General features: G+C 34.8%; 1 protein-coding gene across 1 annotated transcript in view; it reads left to right on the top strand.

Annotated features, from left to right (window-relative positions):
- The window catches only part of LOC143052735 (cytochrome P450 2J5-like), a 28,971-nt gene that overhangs the window by 161 nt on the left and 3,836 nt on the right, over positions 1-24,974 (top strand). Inside the window, exons 2-7 of the mRNA XM_076225843.1 lie at positions 10,335-10,672; positions 15,501-15,717; positions 18,982-19,108; positions 20,874-21,030; positions 22,705-22,841; positions 23,686-23,782. Of these exons, the coding sequence (XP_076081958.1) occupies positions 10,342-10,672; positions 15,501-15,717; positions 18,982-19,108; positions 20,874-21,030; positions 22,705-22,841; positions 23,686-23,782 (1,066 nt within the window). The 5' untranslated portion in view covers positions 10,335-10,341. The remainder of the gene's footprint in view (positions 1-10,334; positions 10,673-15,500; positions 15,718-18,981; positions 19,109-20,873; positions 21,031-22,704; positions 22,842-23,685; positions 23,783-24,974) is intronic.

The raw sequence follows: 24,974 nt of genomic DNA, 5'->3' as shown, positions 1-24,974 counted from the left end.
ATAAATATTTGCATAGTATGGCCGATCTTATGAGGCAGTGTTTTCTCACTGAAATTATGTTTTGTTCTTTCATGTATTGCATAGATATTATATAGTTTACGCCACTCCACGACAGTCAGCAGACCAATAACGTAGTTTCAACGACAACGTTTCGTGCTAGTAAATTGACAACAACTTGTCTACATATCTCCTGAACAGGAAATACAACGGAGCATCGTTCGTAGCTGTTACCTTGACACTACGCAACACAGCTTGTGCGTCCTAGGCAGCAAACCAACAACTTTGAACAAACATTGCCTACAGTTAGTTGATTTACATCATGGATCCCAGTCACGCGGAACAACAAGAAGAGGTTCAGCCCCCGGAGGGAGATGTCACTGCAGAACTAGAAGAAAATCCGTCTAAAACAACAAATTTAGATGAAAATGCCGAGACTAGGCGAGTACGTGAACTTACCGAAAAGGGACAGGGAGCCTTTATAAAAAAACGTGACAAGTTCTATCACGACTTAGAGGCCCTATGGTCAAACCTAGAATCTCGGTTATTAGAAACGGCGAAGCCTCCAGCAGTTGTTAACAGCACAAGATAAAATTGTACAAGCCTGTACTAATTATTGCAGGCTCAGTGACGAGTACTTGAAATTTCTCAAAAATACAAAAACATTAGACAGCCTTCAAGACATTGATACGTGCAAATTCTCAACGGATATCCGAATGTCTAAAGTCGACCTGGCAATTGAAACTTTGCACGAGCATCGCCTTACCTTGACAAAGGCTAAATCAACAAAAACGAGGACATCTAAGGGCAAGACCACCTCGCACAGCGGGAGCTCAAACGTCTCTGACATGTCAAGCCTAGCAAGGAGAAAGCGTGCCAAGGCAGAGTCCGCTAGATCAAAGATAGCCTTTGCCGAGCAAGAAGCTGCCTCCTAAAGCAGGAGGCTGTTTTACAGGAACAGACCCTATACAGACAAACAGAAATCAAGGCCAAAATACAGCAAGAAGCCATTTGTGCAAACCAAGAGGCCACACGTAGAAAAGCCGAGGCAGAACAAGAGGCCACACGTAGAAAAGCCGAAATGGAACTTGAGGCTGCTCACCTGAAAGCTCGAATTGCACAGGAGGAAGAGCACATCAAATCTAAAAAAAGAACAGGAGGCCATTCGCAGGAAAACTTAAATGGAACAGGAAGCCGCACGTGCGGTCCGAGAAAAAGCCAAACTTAAGACCGCATGGAACATTCTCGAAGCAAAAAGAGAAGCTGCAGCCGCAGAAGCCAAGCAGTTAGCGATCTTCCTGACGAAAAGGAAGACCCGCTCCAGCGTGTGCAAGATTTTGTCAATAAACTTCCTGTATCAACTGCTGTAAAGAAAGTAACAGGAACTCACAAGATAAGACAAAATCCTGGTACGATTGAGCTGAGTCATGACGAACCAGCGTTCGTGCCATCCGTGGCACTGAACTTGCCGTCACAGACATCTGCTGTCTTGCCTTCCGATACGAAGTCTCCGGAAGTTACTTTCCTTTAATCCCAGATCTGGGAATAGTAACTGGCATACAAAAAGTAAGCCTTTCGGATGAGATCCCTGAACACCAAAACAGGGTGTTAAAGAAGCGATTCCTGTCTTACGCATAAAAAAGATGTTACAGAAAAGATCCCAGCTTCAAACCAAAAACAAGGTGTAATAGAAGAGACTCCTGTTGCATACCAGCAACAAATTAATCCTACGTCGGAGATAACTAGATTTCTTCTACGCAAAGACCTATTGTTCTCCCGGCTAACGAATTTTATGACCAGGCAGAATCCTTCCATACATGGAAATCTAGCTTTAAAAACGTCATAGACGAATTACAAGTTTCGGACTCGAAACAAATAGACTTACTGATTAAGTGGCTAGGATCAGAGTCTGGTAAACATGCCATGAGTATAAGGGCGTCAAATGCCAACAACCCTACAAGAGGCCTACAGAGGTTATGGCAAAGATTGGATGAGCGATATGGTGCTCCAGAAATGTTGGAGGCCTCTCTCAGGAGTAAACTTGACAAATTCCCAACCTTGACGAATAAGGACAACGCACGTCTCTATGAACTGTCTGACATTCTATCAGAAATAGAATACAACAAGGAAAACCCAACGCTGGGATGTCTGCTAGCTTATTTTGATTCACCGACTGGAATAAACCCTGTCATTGAAAAACTACCCTATGGACTTCAGGAAAAGTGGATTACAAGGGCGTCTTGATACAAATCTAACCACGGAGTTGCCTTTCCTCTTTTTACAGATTTATCTGCATTCATCAGTGAAATCAGTAGAATTAAAAACGATCCTGGATTCATTTTTGGGTCAAGAGTCACACCAAGTACAAAAGGTGCTATGCCAAAGTTCACACCTCAGCCTGGAACGAAAATCAACGTTTACAAGACAGCGGTCGAACAACGATCTGGAGAGACTGCACAGCAACAAAATCTGTGCATAATACACAATATCGAACATTCGCTAAATGAATGTCGTGGGTTCAGAGCTAAAACTATAGAGAAACGCAAGGAACTGTTGAGGCAAAACAATCTTTGTTACAAATGCTGTGATTCGACTATGCACAGAAGTCGTGATTGCAACGCTAGTATCAGTTGCAATGAATGCGGAAGTAAACAACACACCACCGCATTACACACAAATCGAGTGTACCAACCCAAAGGTGCACCGCCTTCACCGCCTAGATCAGTCGACGGCGGGGAGCAACTTGAGTAAGCTAACCTCTGTTAGTTCAACTGACACAGATATCTCCAAAGACGGCAACAGTAGTAAATCTTGTGCCAAGATACTTCCTGTGAATGTCTTTCGCAAAAATAATCAGGACAAAGTAATTCGCATGTATGCAATTATTGACGACCAAAGCAACCGGTCTCTCGTGGCTCCTGAATTCTTCAGCCTATTCAACGTACAGGGAGAAACAAAAGACTATTTGTTATCCACATGCTCCGGCAGCAAGGTTACTTCCGGTAAACGAGGAAACGGCTTTGTCGTGAAGTCTGTACAAGACAATACTAGATTCAATCTGCCTGAACTGATTGAATGCGATAACATTCCCAATAATCGGAACGAAATTGCTACACCTGAGGATATATTGCAATATCAACACTTGCAAAAACTACAAAAACATATTCTCCCGATTGACGGAAAATGCAAAATTCTATTGCTCATTGGAAGAGACCTTATAGAGGCACATCATGTCTTTGATCAACGTCTAGGACCACCAAAGGCTCCATTTGCGCAAAAGTTAAACCTGGGTTGGATTATCGTTGGAGAAATACGCTCCGATAAGCAACATGTTCACCTTGAACTCACTACAAAGGAAACAAATCCAACTTGCAGTGTTGTGAAACCACAGAGACGGAAGTTACCTCTGAGTGTGATAAAACCAATACTCACTCAAATGAAATTCAAACTGGTACAGTGGTATAACAGTACAACATAAGAACGAAAGTTCATAAGTTATTCAAAAGCTTGCATGTCCAATCATTATTTCCTTAAAATGTTGGGAAAATACTAGCGACATGGTAATAAAATGCACTACTAGTATTCTGTAGAAGTGGAATAAAACGTATGGTAGTTATCTTTCTTCTTACATTCAAGTGGTTGGTAAAATCTTAAACATTTTCTGATTTGTGTGCATTATTATTGCGATTTTGCAATTTCAGACTAGAATGCTGATTTTTTTTTTGCGATATTCATAAAAATCCTGATATAATTCAAATAAATAAAAAATTCAAAATGCGAGTTCAAATTAGAATGAAATTCAAAACAGTGTGGCTGTCGCCATTGATTGACACATTAAATTCACCCATTGACTGGGACAATTTAGGTGAACGTTTGTATGTAACGACCACTGCTCACTGTGTACTTTTTAAAGACACTTAAACTATGGGGTCACCAAAGGTTCTCAACACCTTAATAAAGTAATTCGAAAAATTAATCAGAAATAACACGATGTTTTGATTTATATCAATTATATAAATCAAAACATAAAGGTTATTCCTGATTAATTTTTCGAATTATTTTAAAATTAAAGGCGTTAAGAAACCTTTGGTGACCCCACAGTTTAAATGTCTATCGTAGGTACGTCGTGAACAATGGTCATTATAGACAAACGTTCACGTAAATTGTCCCAGTCAATGGATGAATTTAATGTGTCAATCAATGGACACAGCTACACTGTTTTGAATTTCATTCTATTGCAAAGTTAGCGCTGTCGCATTTTTCACAATAATAAAAACATCGCAATAATTTGAATTTACAGTCACTATATTACTTTTATCAAATCAAATGGATTACTGAGGGGTCATAACTTTTATAAGAAAATTAATATATGAATATCCTACAATGAAAACAGAAATAAGTTAAATACAGGAAATCCATTTTTCGATTTAAAAAGATTTGTTAATACATCCTGATATCGATTATATTGTATACCCTTTTATAACAGTTATAGTTCAAAAAAAGTTCACATGAATAAATAATAAATGGTTCCTGTTTTATATTACTAAAGTATTAAAAGAAAATGTTTTAAAGCATTTTGTTAAAAGATATTTGTTTTTAAGTGTTGTGCAAGTGCTTCCGTCAAAGAACTTTTAGACGGTGTCAGCTGCGATTCAAACCCGTAAGTTACTGCTAGTATAATGTTTTATATTCACTATAGGTACTTGGGGACATAATTTATGAACCATTTTTTAACCCTCTCCTTTTTTTCCAAATACCGGTATTTTTTGTATTTTTTGTATTTACTTCAATTTTTGCGTTTTTCTGTATTAAATGAACATAAATATACCAGCCATAACTTGTGTATTTTTTTATTTTACTTTCAATTCAAAGTTTACTATCCACTGCACTATCTAATATATATATATCAGTCATCTCTGTGGATAGTTAATATGGAATTGATATTAAATAGCAAATACAAGTTATGTCTAGTATATTCATGTTTATATAATACAGAAAAACGTTTAAAAAAACCCAATAGAAAAAAAAAGGGGGAAGGGCTTAAAATAATGTCCTGTCCCCCAAGTACCAATGTGACCAAATAGATGGTAAAATAGAATAAACTGATCATTTTATTAGCCGTGAAAAGAGTCTGGACTATTTATGGTACGTTTTGTTTTTTCATTCGGCACAGCCATTAACATTGCGGTTGAATTTTGACTCTATTGATACGTAATTTCAAACTTAGTAATTAGCAATTTAAAAAAAAATTAAAAAATTATTATATAAAAACGCGGGTCCGTGACCTAAATTAAGTACCTACGCCTTATTTTTAGCACGAATTTTTAGAATTCGAATTGATAAAGTCATGCTTATTATAAGGTGCACTGTTTTCTCTGCTTTCAAAATATTTCTGTTTGAACCAGTCCTGGTTGTCTTACAACATGTACAATCGGGGAAACTGCATGTGACAATGATTGAATTTAGTGTCAATCCCCGTATAGCGACGACGTTAAGTAGCGACTATGACCCGTGTATAAAGCAAATCTACAAAACTGGCCTATATAATTTTAATCCTGGAATCTATGACTTATTAATATATTAACGGATACGTTTACGGGAATGTGATATACTATTTAAGGTTGATGAGGTGTCTTAATTATAATCCATAGATTATTTTAGTAATTTGCCAAAATGTAGTTTATATCATGCTTTTAAAAAAAAAATAATAAAAAGAATGGGTCACGGGGCTTATTTTCACGCTACACGGTGTTCAAAATTGTCAGATTTTGTATAGATTATGCATGGAAAACCCAATAAAGCAATAAAGCGTAAACTACATCATAGAATTTTGAGATAACATATAAGAAGATAGCTTTGATATAAAAAAAGAAGATGTGGTATGATTGTCAATGAGACAACTATCCACAAAAGACCAAAATGACACAGACATTAATTAACAACTATAGGTCACCGTACGTTGACCTATAGTTGTTAATATGCTTTGATAGTATGCTTTCAATTAAGAAAAAGAAAATATGGGGTCACCGGACCCGTTTTCTTGCTACATTATAAAATAGGTAAATTCCTAACACATTCTATTGTAAAAGTAACTTGATCTGAATTATCTGCCCTTGCATTTGAGTTGCCTCCCCTTATGTGGCAAATTTGGAAAAAAAATTAATCAAACAAAAGTTTCTTGTTTTTTGTAAAACACAACCATAAATATGATAAAACATGTAATTTTCTATATTGAAATGAAAGTTCTTGCACATTAATTACCTACTACTCTCAAAATTTTGCACATCCTATTAAAGATCTAGACCTTGCTTTCTGGTATTTCCAAATCCAAGATGGAGGAAGACACCCTGTCTACCTTAAATTCAATCACATCACATCTCATTCTGTCACGTCTCAGTCATTACAGCTGAACGGACGTGCTGGGCCAGCTCTCCTTTACTCGCTATCTTCGATGAGGGTTTACAGTTAGATATCAACGACTTACTACTTAAGATGACAGAAACCAATCCATGCCGTACAGATAGACGTAGTAGTTGGCGTACCTGCGTTAACATGCACTCCAAAACCATTGTATTATGGGGAGAGTTATGCCGATTAACGTCCGAAGGCTGTATCCTAGGCTGTTGGGTGATACGACCTTCATTTCACTGCCTCACGGCTTTGGTCCTGATAACGCTTCCTGTCATCTTTAGAACTACGTCCGAGATCATCTAACAGTACTCCATCATCGAGGCTAGCGGGCTGCCAAGCTGACCAAACTGGCCCTGAAAGCAGCCGTTGTGAAGAAGTAAAATCCAAAATAGTAAACAAACCAAAATCAACTCACCAAAACTAAGATGGCGGCCTCCATTCGGCGTCCTTACTACTTATTCCTGACCCACGGCAGAAATTATTCAAACGCTCACCAATCGCCTTCGGGCACCGAGCCGACCGTGCGAGGGCTGTATAGCCAGTCAAGGTCGTTAAACACCACCACATATATATACCTTAAATTCATTTTGTTCCTAGCTATTAAAGGATCAATCCAATCATTCACGTCTCAGTCATTACAGCTGAACGGACGTGCTGGGCCAGTTCTCCTTTAACCGCTATCTTCGATAAGGGTTTACAGTTAGATGATCAACGACTTACTACTTTAGATGACAGAAACCAATCCAAGCCGTACAGTAGACGTAGTAGTTGGCGTACCCGCGCGCGTTAACATACACTCCAAAACCATTGTATCATGGGGAGTGTTATGCCGATTAACGTCCGAGGGCTGTATCCTAGGTGTTGGATGATTGACCTTCATTTCACTGCCTCGCGGCTTTGGTCCTGATAACGCTTCCTGTCATCTATAATACTACGTCCGAGACTCATCTACCAGTACTCAATCATCGAGGTTAGCGGGCTGCCAAGCTGACCAAACTGGCCCTGAAAGCAGTCGTTAGTGAAGAAATAACAACAAAAATAGTCAACAAAAGAAAATCAACTCACCAAAACCAAGATGGCGGCCTACATATGGCGTCCTCTACTACCTGTTCCTGACCCACGGCATAAAATATGATAAATCTCAACAAACGCCTTCCGGCACCGAGCCGACCGTGCAAGGGCTGGAAAGCCAGTCAAGGTCGTTAAACACTTCCATATATATATATATATTAAAGGATGTAATAAGGTCAGTTTTAGGAATGTGTGTCAGATGTTCGGACTCCTTGATTCATTTCCTACGATACAGAGTACAATATTGTCCCATAACACCCATTTTTCTTTTCATATAATACTTCAGTATTCCACAAAAGGTCATGTACCAAAATTCTAGATTTCTTTTTTTTTTAGACCCAAATAATACAAATTCAAATATGTCGGTGTCAGCCTTTCCCCGCCTTTTAAAAAATTAAATACCTCGAAAAGGAGCTCCATAACTTATGAATAATGTACTTGAAAATATAAAAAGTTAATTTCCATGTCATGAATTTAAATTAATATTTTGAGGCAAAAACTGAAATTTTATCATGAAATTTACAAAAATAGGAAACAGGAAAATTTATAAATTGAAACTTTATTTAAAATATTGCAAACATGATAGTTTACGGACAGTGACCAGATATTCATTTTGTGTCAAAAGCTAAATTTCTTATCAGAAAATCTATAAAAACCGGAAACCGGAAAATGAATCTAATTGTATAGAGATAAAGATTTTTTGTACATAATTTCCAAAATATTTACTGATTAAGCGGAGATATTTAGTTACACAGTGTGCAATTGTCCTAATACGAGAATTTATCGGGTCAATAAAATTCATATCGGTTGAGGCGAAGCCAAACCCGATATGAATTTTATTGACCCGATAAATTCCGTATTAGGACAATTGAACACTGTGTAACGAATTTATCCTGATTTTGTTATATTACATATTATTATATTCAAATTAAATTTTAGGACAATATCAACAAATATATTTTAGATATTTAATCTAAAACTGTGAAAATTTAAAAATATTATGATTAAGGCAAATCAATTTTTTTTTATTAGGTCAATGGTATAAGGGAGATAATTTCAATTGACGTAATAAATAAGGGAGATAATTCCAATTGACGTGATAAAAAATTGTACTGAAATTTATTAGGACAATATCAGCCAATCAAATTGCGAGAAATTACTCTAAATCAGGATAAAAATAAATACCAGTACATATACGAATTTTACGAAATGTAATTTATTGGCGGTATCCCAATTAGGATACATAAGGATTTTGAAATGAACAAATTATTTTTTCTATAGACACTTACAAGGTGAGATATCAATACTATAGAATGCATTATAAAACTATTGTTATGGGGAGATAACTCCAATTATATTCTATAGAGTATTTTGTTAAAAAGAAAATGAGGAAATGGAAAATAGTATTCTTTCTTATTATATGATTGACAAAAATAAATATGTGTTGCCTTTAAGGATGTGTATCAAAAATTTGGATTTTGTATGAATCGTGTGTGGACTACATCTTTGAAATATCTCTAGTCATATGACAATATTCATGATATACATGTTAGTCAAAAGCCTCCCAAAAAGACCTTTGTAAGTTTATGCAGGCCTTTAACAATGATCAAAATACATACCGTATTGACAAAATGTGAGACATCTCAAAAAGGGATACGGCTTGTTTTATAAAAAAAACAAAAAATCGAAAAAACAGTTTGATTTGACAATAAAACTTATAAACTTTTGATAAAGGTTAAAAAGAAAACTTCTAAAAATTACCAAATTTACAGATCTAACATTGTTGGGTTGATGTTTAGACGAGTTGTATATACATAGTGTAGACAGCCATGTATCACTATCACTGCTGGTGATCCGATGGATAAATCTGTTGTAGAGTTGTCACTGGCTCAGACGCACTTATAAATATAATTATTTTCTGTGACTGTATCTTACATTAATTTGTAGGATTCTTTTCTATAGATAATTTAGCTGATCTGTAAGAATAACATCTTCATGCCTTAAATATCATGTACTGTAGTACGACGCTAGATTAAAACTGGCGTGGAAAGGTAACACCCGGCCAACGAAAGCTTCATTTTTATGAAGCCCAGGTGGTAGTGTGGTCTAGCGGGACGGCTCCATTATATGCAGTTGTCACACCATAATATGCAGTGCTCACAACATTATATGCAGTGCTATATAATGAGGTGAGCACTGCATATAATGGTGTGACAACTGTATATTATGGTGCTACCATGGCATATAATGTTGTGCCCACTGCATATCATGCTGATCATCAACATAAGGCAGTCATGGCGTTCCATATAAGTAGTCGAAATACTGTATCACTAGCCTGTCAATTGATGTTGTCAGTTCAAATCACGCTCGTGGCAGGTGCCATCGACTGCAATCATAATTGAATAGTGATTGTCAGTTTTCTTACTGAAGTTTGGTGGTCATCTCCGGGCACTCCGGTTTCCTCCACCAATACAAACTGACCACCACAAAAAAGCAAAAAAGTATTGAAAGTGGCGTTAAACACCAACAATCAATCAAAGTAATACTTATTCAGATACATTATCTTTTTATGAATAATCATAAGGGAACGACCATTTAACTTCATAGGAGGTGGGGTAATATTCTGTTGAAGCAGAGGACAAAACAAATATTCTAAATGCAAATTCCCAATCTACCTCATAGTGTTAAGTTTTGAATAAATGTATCCGATTGGTCGCGTCGACAAACTTAATAAATTTGTTCGCGCGATACGTAAAAAAGTTTTCTGACCAAGAAAAAAAAACCATAACCCCCTCCCTTTGAAGTTACTTGATTGCTCCCTTAGAGGTTTGATTTTGTTCTGTTGTTTTGTGTAGGTTTGTAATGGAAAGCATAACCACTCTGGCACTGACGTTCTCAGTATGCAGCCTCACAATATATTGTGTTTATCGTCGAATGGTAGGATCAAGTACTAACCTCCCTGGACCAAGGGCGTGGCCAATATTGGGAAATCTTCTAATGATTAGTAGGGCCAAAGACTTTTATAAACTAACAAAGGAGTTACAAAAGAAGTATGGCAACGTTTATAAACTGCAGTTTGGACAGTTGACCATCATTTTCATTTCTGGACACAAAAATATAACGAAATTTTGGATTGAAGATGGCGATATTTCTACGGACAGACCGGACTGGCTATTTTGTCCACGAGTAATCGGTTTAATTTAAGATTTAAATTATTTAATTAGCAAAACAGTGAAATTTATATTTTACACCTCAGAAATCACACTGGTTCAAACTAGATTTTCATTAGTATAAACTCTTGCATTAAATTTACTCACTATATTATTTCGCTCTTTTTATTGGATATAAACTTTTCCTTTGTTGTTAATTGTTTATTTATACTATTGTAAAGTGTTTTCTTTACATTTTTGAATTTGATATTACGTTGAAATTATCTTTAAGAGAGTTACAGTCAATACTTGGGAAACTTCATTTTGTGTCCACCTGTGTACGACCCGGTAGATTATTTGTCAGTCGTTTGTTGAACTGGCTTCGTAGTGCTTTCCCTTCAAATGTCGTGGGCAGTGGACATAAGATATATAGAAAGATTCCGGTAGAGGTACAGAAAGACTTATTGTGGTGGCATAGGTTTCTGTCGAGCTATAATGGTATCTCGATGATGTCTCTTGAAGATTGGTCGTCTCCAGATGAGATTTTTTCAAGCGATGCTTGTTTAGAAGGGTTTGGAGCTATTACTTCAAATCAGTATTTTCATGCTGTTTTTCCTTCTGATATCACAAAAGATCAATTACATATCAATTGTTTGGAGTTACTTGCTATTGTAGTTGCGGTTAAAATTTGGGGGAAAACATTTTGCGGGAAAAAAATTCTGATCTTTTGTGATAATGAGGCGTCTGTTCAGGTCATCAATTCAGGTTCATCTAAGGATGCTTTTATGCAAACTTGTTTGAGAGAGCTTTGTTTTATTCAAGCAAGTTTTCAGTTTGAAGTTCGAGCCAGACACATTTTAGGTGTAGAAAATAGACTTGCTGACTATTTGTCTCGATGGCATTGTAGTCATAAATACAGAGAGTTATTTAAGTCAGCTATTTCAGTAGATAGATATGAAGAGGTACCAGTTCTCATGTCAGATTTTTCATTTTTAAATAATTGGTAATTTATTTTACAGAGTTAGAGGTTCTGCGGTTTCAATGTAAAGATTCTGCTAAACATGCTTTTGCGGAGAGTACTTATAAAAATAAGAAAACTCAGTTAGAATCATATTTTATGTTTTGTATATATTTTGAACTTATGCCTGTTCCTGCTACAGTTCATGTTTTGACACTATATGCACAGTTTCTAAGTAGAAGTTTTAAATCTGTTGACTCTATAAAGAATTATCTTAGTTCAGTAAGATATCTGCATTTATTGTTAGATTTAGAATATCCACAGTTTGAAGCTTTTCATTTGAGATTAGTATTAAGAGGTTTATGTAGAATTAAGGCACATTGTCAAAAACAGGCCTTGCCAATTACTCCTCACATTTTACTTCAAATTTATAAGAAGCTGGATATGAATAGTGCATATGATGCTACTATATGGTGTTTATTTTTACATGCCTTTTTTCTAATGTTTAGAAAATCTAATTTGGTGCCAGACTCCATTTCTACTTTTGATCATAATAAGCAGCTTTGTAGGGATAGTATTATTTTCGATTGTAAGCGTAAGCTATTATTGATAAGTGTTAAATGGTCGAAAACCGTTCAGTTTGGTGAGAGAGAATTATTGATACCTTTAGTCTCGATACCAGATTCTCCATTGTGTCCCGTTCAAGCTTTTTTGAATATGAAGTCTTTAGTTTGTACTTCTGATAAGAGTCCAGCTTATTGTTTTATAAAACATAAATTATGTGTACCTGTCACGTATAGACAATTTCAGACAATATTGAGACAGTTAATTACTGAGATTGGTTTAGATGCTTGTTCATATTCTACACATAGTTTTAGGCGAGGAGGGGCTAGCTGGGCTTTTGCAGCCGAAGTACCTACTGAATTAATTCAATTGTACGGAGATTGGAAAAGCGATGCTTATAAAAGATATTTAAAATTTTCCTTAGATGATAAGATTTCAGTAGCAGAAAAGATGACGGCACATATTTCAGATGTTTTATTATAAATTTTTACAGGGAATTTCTTTGAAAAAAGGGCGACCATTGTGTCAGCGTCTATACCTAAATATGTTAGTGGAATAGATGGGTGTACAACTCAGGCCTTTCCTGGTGCCACTATTGGTCGTCTTACTGAGTTAATTTCATCTGGGAAAGTAGATTTAATTTCATTAGATTTCGTTATAGTTCATGTTGGTACTAATAATATTTCTTCGTCTCAATCCGTAGATACTATTATATCATATTTCGGAGATTTAATTCACAAGTTAAAAAAGATGACATTTGCTAAGTTGATCTTTACTTCTATTCTTCCTAGACCAGTTGATCACATGAAAACTGGAGCTAAAGTTAATAAAGTTAATACTGAGTTAAAAAGATTGTGTAAAAGAAATAATTTATTATATTGTAATTTGTATAGGAGTTTCCTACTCGACAATATTCCAGATGCTTCCTTATTTGCTCCGAGAGATGGGCTTCATTTAAATTTTGCTGGTACAGAACTTTTCAGAAAAAAGATAATCAATATTATTAAGCATCAGAGTATATAAGTTGTAATGTGTTACAATTGTGTTTTTTATTTACTTCATACATGTATATTGTTTACTGTAATTATTCTTTTTTCTCTTTTCAGAGAACTTGCATCCTGAATATGATGCTGGTTTTCCTCTAACTACTCAAGATCTACATATATTTTGAGTTGGTTTGCTGTTTTGTCCTTTCATTATCTATACACATTTTGAAAGGATGGAGCTTATTTGAAGTGAGAAAAAAGAGTGATGATAGTATGTCTGGTTTTTATCATCATTATAACTGTTTTGATAGTTATTATTTTATCTTTAATTTTTTTTGGCGGCCTTGCAGGCTTGGCGGATGTTTGCCAAAAAATTTGGTTATATATCTATGTTTATGTATTTTCATTTGTGTATTTAATTATTTATGATATATTGTATTTTGTAATATATTGAAAAAATATTTATATCAGGCAATACAAATTATACCTATTGACTTCCTTTTATTTCACCCACTTGATAATTGGTTTAATTTAAGATTTAAATTATTTAATTAGCAAAACAGTGAAATTTATATTTTACACCTCAGAAATCACACTGGTTCAAACTAGATTTTCATTAGTATAAACTCTTGCATTAAATTTACTCACTATATTATTTCGCTCTTTTTATTGGATATAAACTTTTCCTTTGTTGTTAATTGTTTATTTATACTATTGTAAAGTGTTTTCTTTACATTTTTGAATTTGATATTACGTTGAAATTACCCACCCTCCCTCCCTTGTTAAAATATTTTTTTTTTTTTTTTTTTTTCGTTTATAAATTCATAGTGGCGGATGTTTGCCAAAAAATTTGGTTATATATCTATGTTTATGTATTTTCATTTGTGTATTTAATTATTTATGATATATTGTATTTTGTAATATATTGAAAAAATATTTATATCAGGCAATACAAATTATACCTATTGACTTCCTTTTATTTCACCCACTTGATAATTACCAAACAAAAAGGTCAGTTATATAAGCTTTAATATCAATTAGGGAATTGCATTAAGAAACAAAAAAACATGAAAATACTTTTATTATTCTTATTAAAATATAGAACTCTGGTTGTGTTATACCGGCTCCATATGTGTCATATAGAGTATAACATAATCAGATTTCTATAATTTAATTATACTGGTACTCTTGCTAATGGGGTAACAAAGATTTATAAATCCAAAATTATATTACCGAGGCCATTTGACAAAGGTAATTTTTAATTGCCTGTAAATGAACCTTGCATGCATCTAAATAGAATTAGAAAAAATATGTTCACTGATATAGTATTTGATACATAATTTTCTGCTTTTCTTACAATAATATTCAAATAAACTTGTTCGCAGGCTTTCAATCCACCATTTTCTACTTTTGAAATTACCTGTACCATGTCAGGAATATGAGAGTTGTTGTCCATTCATTTGATGTGTTTGAGTTTTGATGTTTCCATTTGATTAGGGACTTCACGTTTTGAATTTTCCTCGGAGTTCAGTATTTTTTGTGATTTTACTTTTCACTAATTTTGCCATGCGTATATCAAGCTTTGGAATGATACCGACAATAACTCGTTTCAGAAATATCAATTCAATTGTTCGTACCCTAAAATGAAAGTACCGTCTCGTCATTGGTTGAATTTTCATTGTTTCTGACATTGTTAACCAATCACAACGTATTGGTGTACACTTTTTGAAAATATTACCCATAATGCATCAGATTCTTGAAACAGTGAATTGTAGCCAGATACAGATATACTTAGTAATCACCAGAGAACGGAACGAATGACTCCAAAAAATCCGAAAAACTAGTTATGTAATTCCGGTCAGATAATAATATATGACTATATGAATTTTTGATGAAGATCTTCAATAAAAGCGCTATTCTTGGTTTGTCAAGTTTGTGTATCCTTTTTGTCAAGAATTTATTACTGGTACACCCTACCCTGTCTTTTTTTTTTTTTGTGTGTATGTGTACAAATACCGACTTACCAACAACACAACTATAAAAACCATGAATGAAAACGTTTTATTTATACTTTTGTTCAACTTAAATATCAAAATTATTGTTCTTGTCTTAGTTTTAATGCGTTTCACCATCATACTCACATGTGCATGTTCGCAAAGAATGTATTTACACATGCGATAATAATTTATAACTTAAGACAAAAGTATGATTATACAAAAATAATTTAACTTCTAGTCTAAGTCGTTCAAGCGTTCCCGTGAACATGTTAGTACCGGTTATATTTACATATGCACTCGTAATTTATTACTTTAAAAAAAAGTACGATATTTTAAAATAATGTAACAGTTTCGTGAATTTTACTAGGAATTATAATGGCGAATGGACATCAGTATATTGAACTATATAAACTCCTTATGCAAGCACAACACGGGGAATTTTTCCAAAAGAACATGGAACTTCAGCTAACAGAAGAAATCAATGAACTGTGTGAGTGCTTCAGTCCTGACAATGCAGTAGATCCACTGGAACATTTTAGAACCAGCGTATTAAATGTTGGCGCCATAATGGCATTCGGAAAGAGGTAATTTTATCATACTAGTATGAAAGAGGGACGAAAGATACCAGAGGGACAGTCAAACTCATAAATCGAAAATAAATTGACAACGCAATGGGTAAAAATGAAAAAAAGACAAAAGCACAAACAATAGTACACATGACCCAACATATAAAACTAAAGAATAATCAACACGAACCCCACAAAAAACTAGGGGTGATCTCAGGTGCTCCGAAAGGGTAAGCATATCCTGCTCCACATGTGGCATCCGTCGTGTTGCTTATGCGATACTATATCCGGTAACTAGTCTAATTCGGTAGGTCACATTCATGAAAAGGGAACGGGATTGTAGTTACGACGTAAGGAACATATCCGATATCATTTGTGAAACGGTAATTAACGGTCAACCAACTCGTGATTGCGTCCATAAAATTTACGAAGGGATGATTTCAACTTCAACATTTGGAACTCCTGGTTTAATAGCTAACTTCCTTGTGAACAGCAACCATCTATCAAGAAAATCATGATTGCAAATGCAAGCACGGGAATATCGTATCAATTGGGAGATACATGTACAGTGGCGGATCCAGAACTTTGCCTAAGTGGGGCCCGCTGAATGACCTAAGAGGGGGGGGACGCTCCAGTCATGCTTCAGTGATTCCCTATATAATCAACCAAATTTTTCCCACGAAAGGGGGGGGCCGGGCCCACCAGCCCCCCCCCCCCCCTGGATCCGCCTTTGATGTATATACCCCGTATGCAGGTGCTGCTGAAATGTTGCTAATTAGAAATGGAAAGTTCACAATTGGAAAGCTGAAATCATCTCTTTTGTCGTAAAGTTTTGTTTTCAACCGACCCTCATTGTCAATTTCTAGATGTAAGTCAAGATATGAGGCCGACTTAACTGTATCTGTTGTATCCTTTATCTCTAGTTCGATGGGATAGATGCGTTCAACATAGTCACTAATTTTGAATTATTTAGTGAAAGAACATCATCTGTATAGCGGAAAGTAGAGTTAAAGGATATTGCTAACTTCTTATCTTTCTTCCTAAGAAGTTCCTGTATGAAGTCAGCCTCATAATAATAAAGAAACAAGTCGGCAAGAAGAGGGGCACAATTTGTTTCCATTGGAATGCCGACAGTCTGTTGAAAAACGCGTCCTCCGAACGTAACAAATATGTTGTCAATCAAGAAATCAAGCCTCTTGATAATATCAGTTTCAGAGAATTTTTTGTATAAAATCAGAGTGATCCTTTACAAAGTAGGATTTATCCCTCCCTTAGACAAGCATCGGATAGAAATCGACCTTATGCAAGTGCACGTATACATTAACATGTATAAGACTTGATCTATATTGGAACATTCAAACACTAAATTAAAGATCTGTTTTGAAGGGTTCTTATTACAACTCATTTTTCAAACACTTAGAGACTGTCCATTGATATTTTTTAGAGATTGATAATCATTTGCGTAAGGTCTATTTCTATCCGACGCAGCACATATATTTTAAAATACAAAGTTTCAGTATATAAGTTCAGTCATGTCGATCAAATTGTAAAACAAATCAAAACAACAATTTTATGCGTCTGCCGCCATTTTCTGGTTTTTAACTTATCAATAAGGATCAAAGCAAATATTTGAAAGCCAGAGGTATATATATGTCTGCCTTACCCCAGTAAAGGCATATACTATTCTTCCAGTGCCAATCTATATTTCCCGCCTTTAACCATGGCTGTCATACATTACAGAGTCTATGTGATTTCTATTGGTACAGTGAGAGTCTATATTTCCCGCCTTTCACCCTGGTCGTCCCACCCTGGTCGCAATACTTTACATAATCTATGTATTTTACTTGGTTCAATGCCACTCTATTCTTACCGCCTTTCACCCTGGTCGTTCTACCTTAAAATCTATGTGTTTTCTATTGTTCTTGTGCTAGTCTATATTTCCCGCCTTTCACCCTGGTCGCCCTACCTTACAGAATCTATGTGTTTTCTATTCTTCAAGTGCTATAGTCTATATTTCCCGCCTTTCACCCTGGTCGTCCTATCTTACAGAATCTATGTGTTTTCTATTGTTCAAGTGCTATAGTCTATATTTCCCGCCTTTCACCCTGGTCGCCCTACCTTACAGAATCTATGTGTTTTCTATTCTTCAAGTGCTATAGTCTATATTTCCCGCCTTTCACCCTGGTCGTCCTATCTTACAGAATCTATGAGTTTTTTATTGTTCCAGTGAGAGTCTATTCTTGTCGCCTTTTACACTGGTTGTTCTACATGTACCTTACATGATTTAGGTGTATGCTGTATTCAATCAATCAATAGGTTTGAAAAAAAACCTCCGTATGTATATGGTGCTCGAGATATGGTGATTACGTTTCCATTGTAGAAGACAGAAAAAGATATGTTGTGTTTATTTGAAAATGAACTCATAGATAATTGTGAAATAAACTCATCATAGATACCAGGACTAAATTTTGTAAATACGCCAGACGTGCGTTTCGTCTACAAAAGACACATCAGTGACGCTCGAATCCAAAAAAGTTAAAAAAGCCAAATAAAGTACAAAGTTGAAGAGCATTGAGATCCAAAATTCCTAAAAATGTTGCCAAATACAGCTAAGGTAATCTATGCCTGAGGTAGAAAAGCCTTATTATTTCAAAAAATTCTAAATTTTGTAAACAGAAAGATGGTTTATAAATATAAAAAACCTGAGGATATGGGGTATCAATCTACAGAACGAAATCAGTACATGCATTGCAAAAACAATTGATTAGAATGTCGTCCATTTTCGCTGAACAAGTTCACATTTTTGTTAAGGGGCTAGATGAAGCCCGCCTCCCAGTGTGGGCTTTTCTTTTTCATGAAGACCCATTAGGGCCCATTTATGTGGCCTTTGGTTGTTTTCTGCTCTTTGGTCGGATTTTTATCTATTTGACACATTTTCTGATTTCATTCGTGATTTTATTAAAAAGCAAAAGAGAACGCTTTTATTGCTGTTCTTCATCTAAAAGTGAAAATGAGGCTTTTTTGTAATGTAAAACATTATGGATCAAAGTACTGCCTTCACAGGCTCAAAACGAACAGTAAAAGCTATAAAGGGCCCCAAATATGACTTGTATAAACCATTCAAACAGGAAAACCAACGGTCTTATATATATATATATATAGAATCGAGGAATTAGAAACACTTATAAACCACATCAATAAACGACAACCACTGAACATCAGGTTCCTGGTTCAAGCGCTAGCACTTATATACTACATATTAATGCAATTTGTTTTCTTCAGATTTCAATATAGTGATGCGGAGTTTAAGACACTGTATGCTAGGATCCTATATGTGTTTAAACATGGTCAAAGTTTTGGAAGGAAAGAAACTTTCTTCAGTTGGCTAGCTTATTTTACAAAGTCACAGGTATTATTGTTTCGCATCACGGTGCGGAGCCATTAGTTTCAGTAGCCGTATACGCCATCTTGAAATTATTACTGATTACTGATTGGTTACACTATGATGCGGCTGAGAATCAGCAACAGCCAGTGGTTTAAATGAGATATATAAAGAATTACAGACTTTTCTCGTTAAGGATAAGTCATTAAAAGCCAGGAAATTAACTATGTGTTTATCAGTTCCGATCAACTGTCATTATTTCATGTTTGTTTTATTATGCATATATTGCACACTGAAATTCAATATTGAAATATCAATTATCAATACACGTTTATTTGCTTTGTTAATCTCCAATATGCACGATTTGTTTTGCTAAACAATGTTCCTATAAAACGTTTGCAAAAAACATTATCTGTTTTTTATAACTTCTCCTAATCTAGGCACACCTCCAGAGAGGCACACTCATAACGCACACTTAAGGTAAATCCATTTTATTTCAATAAACTATCTAAAAATACCACATGCACACATATTACATTAAATTAGGATAGAGCGAAGCAGTCCACAGCTTTTAAGAAAGCTAAAACTTGTTAACATACTTATACTCAGTTAGTGACAATTAGTTCAAGTTGTAGCTTAAGGCAAGCACACGATAGGTTCCATTCGTATTCCCCACCTAGGGCATTAAGTTCTCCACTTTGTGCATCCTTTCGTTTGTCCGTCCGTTCCTTTGTCCGTCCGTCTGTTCAGCTTCAGGTTAAAGTTTTTAATCAAGATAATTTTTGATAAAATTAAAGTCCAATCAACTTTAAACTAAGTACTTATGTTCCTTATGATATGATCTTTCAAATTTGTATGACAAATTAGAGTTTTGGCCCCAATTTCACGGTCAACTGAACATTGAAAACGATAGTGCGAGTGAGGCCCGGGCTTTCTTTTACTATGGACACACTCTTGTTAACAACTGACTCGGAAGCGTGATTGCTTCAAATGTTAGAGGTTGATTACAGACTGTGACAAATCGTACTTTTAATTTGGTATTCGCTGCTTCAGTGCCTAACACGATGTATTTCAGAGTGAGACATAAGACATATCGGTTTAGATTCAAAATAATATGTCTAATATAAAGTAATATGTATACTTTTCATTTACTAAAACTTATTTTCATACAAACATTCTTTACGATTATATTTACCAATAATGTGGCATTACACAGCGTCATGATTTTCTCAGACCAATTATGACGTTTTAACACGAAACCAGTTATGTGTGATAAGGCAATATATGAAAGGTGTACTGACAGTTAGGTGTGATTAATTTATACTGGAGTCTGGAGGAATTTGATAGTTTACAAACTTATTTTCGCGATTTTTGCGAGCTCGCGAAAATTTAAAATCTTTCCTTATTAAATTATATCAAGTGAGTTAGAAAATCTGTAAAATGGATATCCACGAAGTCGAGTAGAAAGGGTAAAACACGAAATTAAGTATCCGCGAAAATAAGTTACTTCATTGTATTGGCTTTGAACTTACTTTGTGCACTTTTAATTAATTTTGGTCCATTATTGTCTAATTTTGGTCCATTATTCTCTAATCTTGGTGCATCGTTATCTGTTGTGTGAACCCTAAAATCACCCCCAGTTTTTTGTAGGGTTCGTGTTGCTTAGTCTTTAGTGGTTCTATGTTGTGTCTTGTGTACTATCTATGTCTGTTTGTGTTTTCTTTTTGAGCAATGACATTGTCAGTATGTTTACGTCGTCCAAGTGATTTATACTTGAATTGTTTATTTACAGGTTAGGAAGGTAATTGCAGAAAATGACAAATTACATGAATATATAAGAGAACAATTGAAGGACCACAAAATGGAACATAATCCGAAGTCTCCTAAAGATTTTCTAGATTTCTATCTTAACCTGTCAGAGGATACCAGGAAGGACAGCGCTTTATCAGGTTACAACTTTATTTTTTACATGCATAGAATATAGTAGTTTGTTTTATCTTGCAATCATCTTACTATCCTACAAATTAGAGGTACACAAATAAAAAAAATTTCGGCATTCTCCTCAAAGCTTACTGGAAATAAACATATTTATTCTAAAACCAGTTTTTGGCATGACACGGGTTATGTTCTTCTCATATATTTTATGATGGTATAATACTAAACCCCTAACGGGAGGGATTGTGCTTGATATTCATATGATGAAGACATAATCTTTTCCTCAGTTTAATTGAGGTTTGGATCCGGCATGTAAGTAATAACATGTTAGTAACTGCTAGTAGTTCTTTGTTAATTTATGTAGCATTGTCATTTTGCATATATAGTTTCTTTTGTTACATATTCTAACATCGGACTCGGACTACTTTTAAACTGAGTTTTACTGTACGTATTACTGTGTGTTTTTTCTATACATTGGCTAGAGGTATTAGGAGGGGGGTGAGATCTCACTTAACATGTTTAACCCCGGAGCATTTTTGTGAATGTCCCAAGTCGGGAGCCTCTGTACTTTATTAGGCTTGTATGTTGTATTTTAGCTCGTTTATATTTTTTTAGAGTTAAGGATGACGTCCATTTTCACTTAAGTAGTAAACATTTTTTAGGAAACAGTTGAGGCCCATCTTCGGGTACGGGATTTTTTCGCTGCGTTGTAGATCCATTGGTAACCTTCGGATGTAATCTGCTTTTTGATCGTTTTTTTTTTCTCTTTGACATATTCCCCATTTCTAGTCCTAATTCATTAAAACGTTTCAAGCGAGAACAGTCACGGCCTAATGTATGTACCAAATAAAAAAATACAGGCTGCATATAAGAGGTATTCATTATAACTGTTGATCATAAACAACCGATGGATTATATGAAAAAAAAGTTAAAATTAAGTACTCTTTCAAATGTAAAAATACTAATTAACTTTAAAGGAAAATAAAAGCTGTAGAATATCGTTTTAACTAAAAGATTAATAAAGTAGTATGTTGGTAGAAATGAAAAAAATTACAAAATAAAAAAACAGTCATTATTTATATTTGGACATAATGAAAAATAATTGCCGATCCTTCTTATAAGTAAGCAAGTGATTTAGGTAATATATTAGGACAACGCATTTTGTCAATTTTCAGACACGCGTCTCCTATTTAATTACAAAATGACTGTTAATGGAAGGAGTAGTTAAAGAACTACAGGAAATATATATTACCAAATTGATCTATGACTTGCAAAACAAATGTAAAGTATATTTTAATTGATATACAAACATGTATATGTGTCTTTCTATGTTGTGATGTTATACTATTGTTTCGAAAAAGGGAGATGGTTTGGTACCATTAAAACGTTTAATCCCGCTGCAATTGTGTGCACTTGTTATAAGTCAAGAATCTGAGGTTCAGTGGTTGTCGTCTGTTCATGTGGATCATAAGTGTTTCTCGTTTCTCGTTTATTATATAGATTATACAGTTGGTTTTCACGTTTGAATGGTTTAAAACTAGTAATTTTGGCACTCATACCACATCTTCCTATATCTACAATGTATATAGCTTCTAGGTTGAAAGCAATCTACTTCAATAAACAATAAAGCTTTTCGTCGAAGACAGAATGTATTCATTTTCAAACAAACCATCGAACTTTTTTTTCAGAAGCTAACATGTTCCAGACTATCATTGAAATGTTTACTGGGTCAATCGACTCATTGACAGCCACACTGACGATAATTGTGTTTTATTTATTGAAATACCCGGATGTCCAGCGAAAATGCAGAGAAGAATTACACAGGGTAAACAAACACAAATCGACGTATATAAACATTCTTCCATGTTATTTCATAGTAATATACATATGTAAACATTTTTTTTTAAATTTAAAACAAAAAATATCATGTTTGTTTGGGGGGTGGGGGGGAGGGGGTATGAGGATCTTGAATAAATCAGATAAGTATAGAAAATAAAAGGCGCATTACGAGGTTTACATTGTGAGAGAACGTTTTAATAAAATGTTATAAGAGTTTTTAATTTATAATAAATCAATGATATTTGATGATAATAGTCCTCTTACGTGTTTAACACTGATCAACATATTTTGGTCACCGTAAACTATATTTTGCAGTGATGTTTGAGATTTTTGTTTCTTTTGAATGCGAAATGAAAAGCAGCAACACAAGTGCTGTGCTATCGCCTTTGCCTTTTTACACCATATCTGAAATGTTGCCAATAGTATATATGGGTTCCGTGTCAAACCGAAATTAATACACCATTCATGTTCAGGCCTTGAAAGCATAAAACTTTGCTCAGTGCTCGGAGCACAAAAATCATGCTCGAAACATGAAATCCAGCAATTTGATTGGTTGATTTTCGAGTCTGAGTACAAAAATCATGCTCGAAAGTTTTATGACCATGAGGCCTGTTCTTTTACTTTGTAGATTTGTCATGTCTTGAGTATATAGGGGCTTCGGTTCAAATCACCAATCCTTTCTATTACATTCCATTTTACAATTGCATACAATATTGAATGTCCAATCCCCGACTTAAATGCTTGAAGTTAACAGATAATGGAGATAACTCAAAATGCGTGAAATTTCACACATAAGGAAGATCATAACTCAGTTACCACATATGTTGTAGGTATGCAAAGGAAAAAGTACAGTGACGTTGGAAGATCGAGACCAACTACTATATAACAGATCAACTATTAGAGAAGTACTACGTATAGCTAAACCCCGTATGAATGCTTTAACTTTGTATATTCAATGGTTATTGTAAATTGTAAGTTAAGTGTGAAATGACTTGTGTTCGCTGTGTTCTAATCTAGCAATCTGATTTAAAAAAGGGGTTCTCGGGTTTGTATTTTTGAATTGTTATGTTCGTTGATTCTAACATTCTTCGAAGACCAATTAACTCAAAGGAATATTTCGAGATTGTTCTCCTTCAAATTGTTCAGAAAATTTTATCCGCGAAATTGCTAAAAATAACCCCCTCTGAGAAATGTCTTGCCTTATAGTATTGAATGAATAAATATTTCATCCGGGTACTATAGATTGAATTATTTTCTCTGTACCCAAATTTTTGATTATTTGTTTTCGCCGAAACGTGTTGACTATAGGATTGTCACTTTTCTTATCGAAGGTCAGTAGCTTTCACCGGACACTCCGGCTTTCTCACCATTAAAAATTGGCTGCCACGAAATAGCCTAAATGCGGTGTTTAAAAGTGGAGTTTAAACACAAAAAATCAAAATCAATCTTTCACGTTAAACATCAATGTACACACTTTGTAAACATTACACCATGTATCATGTATGGTGACACAAAGATGATGTCTAGAAATACTGGTATATATACTGGGCTAACATTTGTATCTGTTGATTCATCTGTCCCATTTACTTCGGTACAAAATACCATATTCAGTCACATGTGAACTGTTGTAGATATACATTTTTTTCTAATTCTGTGGCAATTTAATCCTTTCCGGAACCATTGTTTAAATAAACAATTTAATCAATGTGTACACGGTTGCCGATTATACCAGAATATAATTGGATGAGTTTACGGGTCATAACCTTTATCACCTCAGTGAATGAATCAAAATGGTCTAACAAGTGTTAATGAATTTGACAACCCTTGTGGAATGTGGCAGGCACTCGAAGGAATTTTCGATTATCAAAAGTGAAAATATATTTGATAATCATTAGAGTAATAAATTATTAAAGTCATATGAAATCTCAAATAAAAAAAAATGGATAGTTATCATTATTAAACTGATGTAGATATACTTTTTTCTGAAGAAAATTCTTTAATTTGTCCACATTTAGAAGAAGTTTAGTTTTTTTTAATTGCTCGCTTTCAGGAAGAAATTCGCCGACATATTTTCCGTATGCAAAGTGACCTTACCGTGAACCCTCTCGTAAAAATCCGG

The sequence above is a fragment of the Mytilus galloprovincialis genome, chromosome 11 (genome assembly GCF_965363235.1).
Source record: "Mytilus galloprovincialis chromosome 11, xbMytGall1.hap1.1, whole genome shotgun sequence".
Taxonomy (NCBI): domain Eukaryota; kingdom Metazoa; phylum Mollusca; class Bivalvia; order Mytilida; family Mytilidae; genus Mytilus; species Mytilus galloprovincialis.
This window is presented reverse-complemented; position numbering and strand designations above follow the sequence as displayed.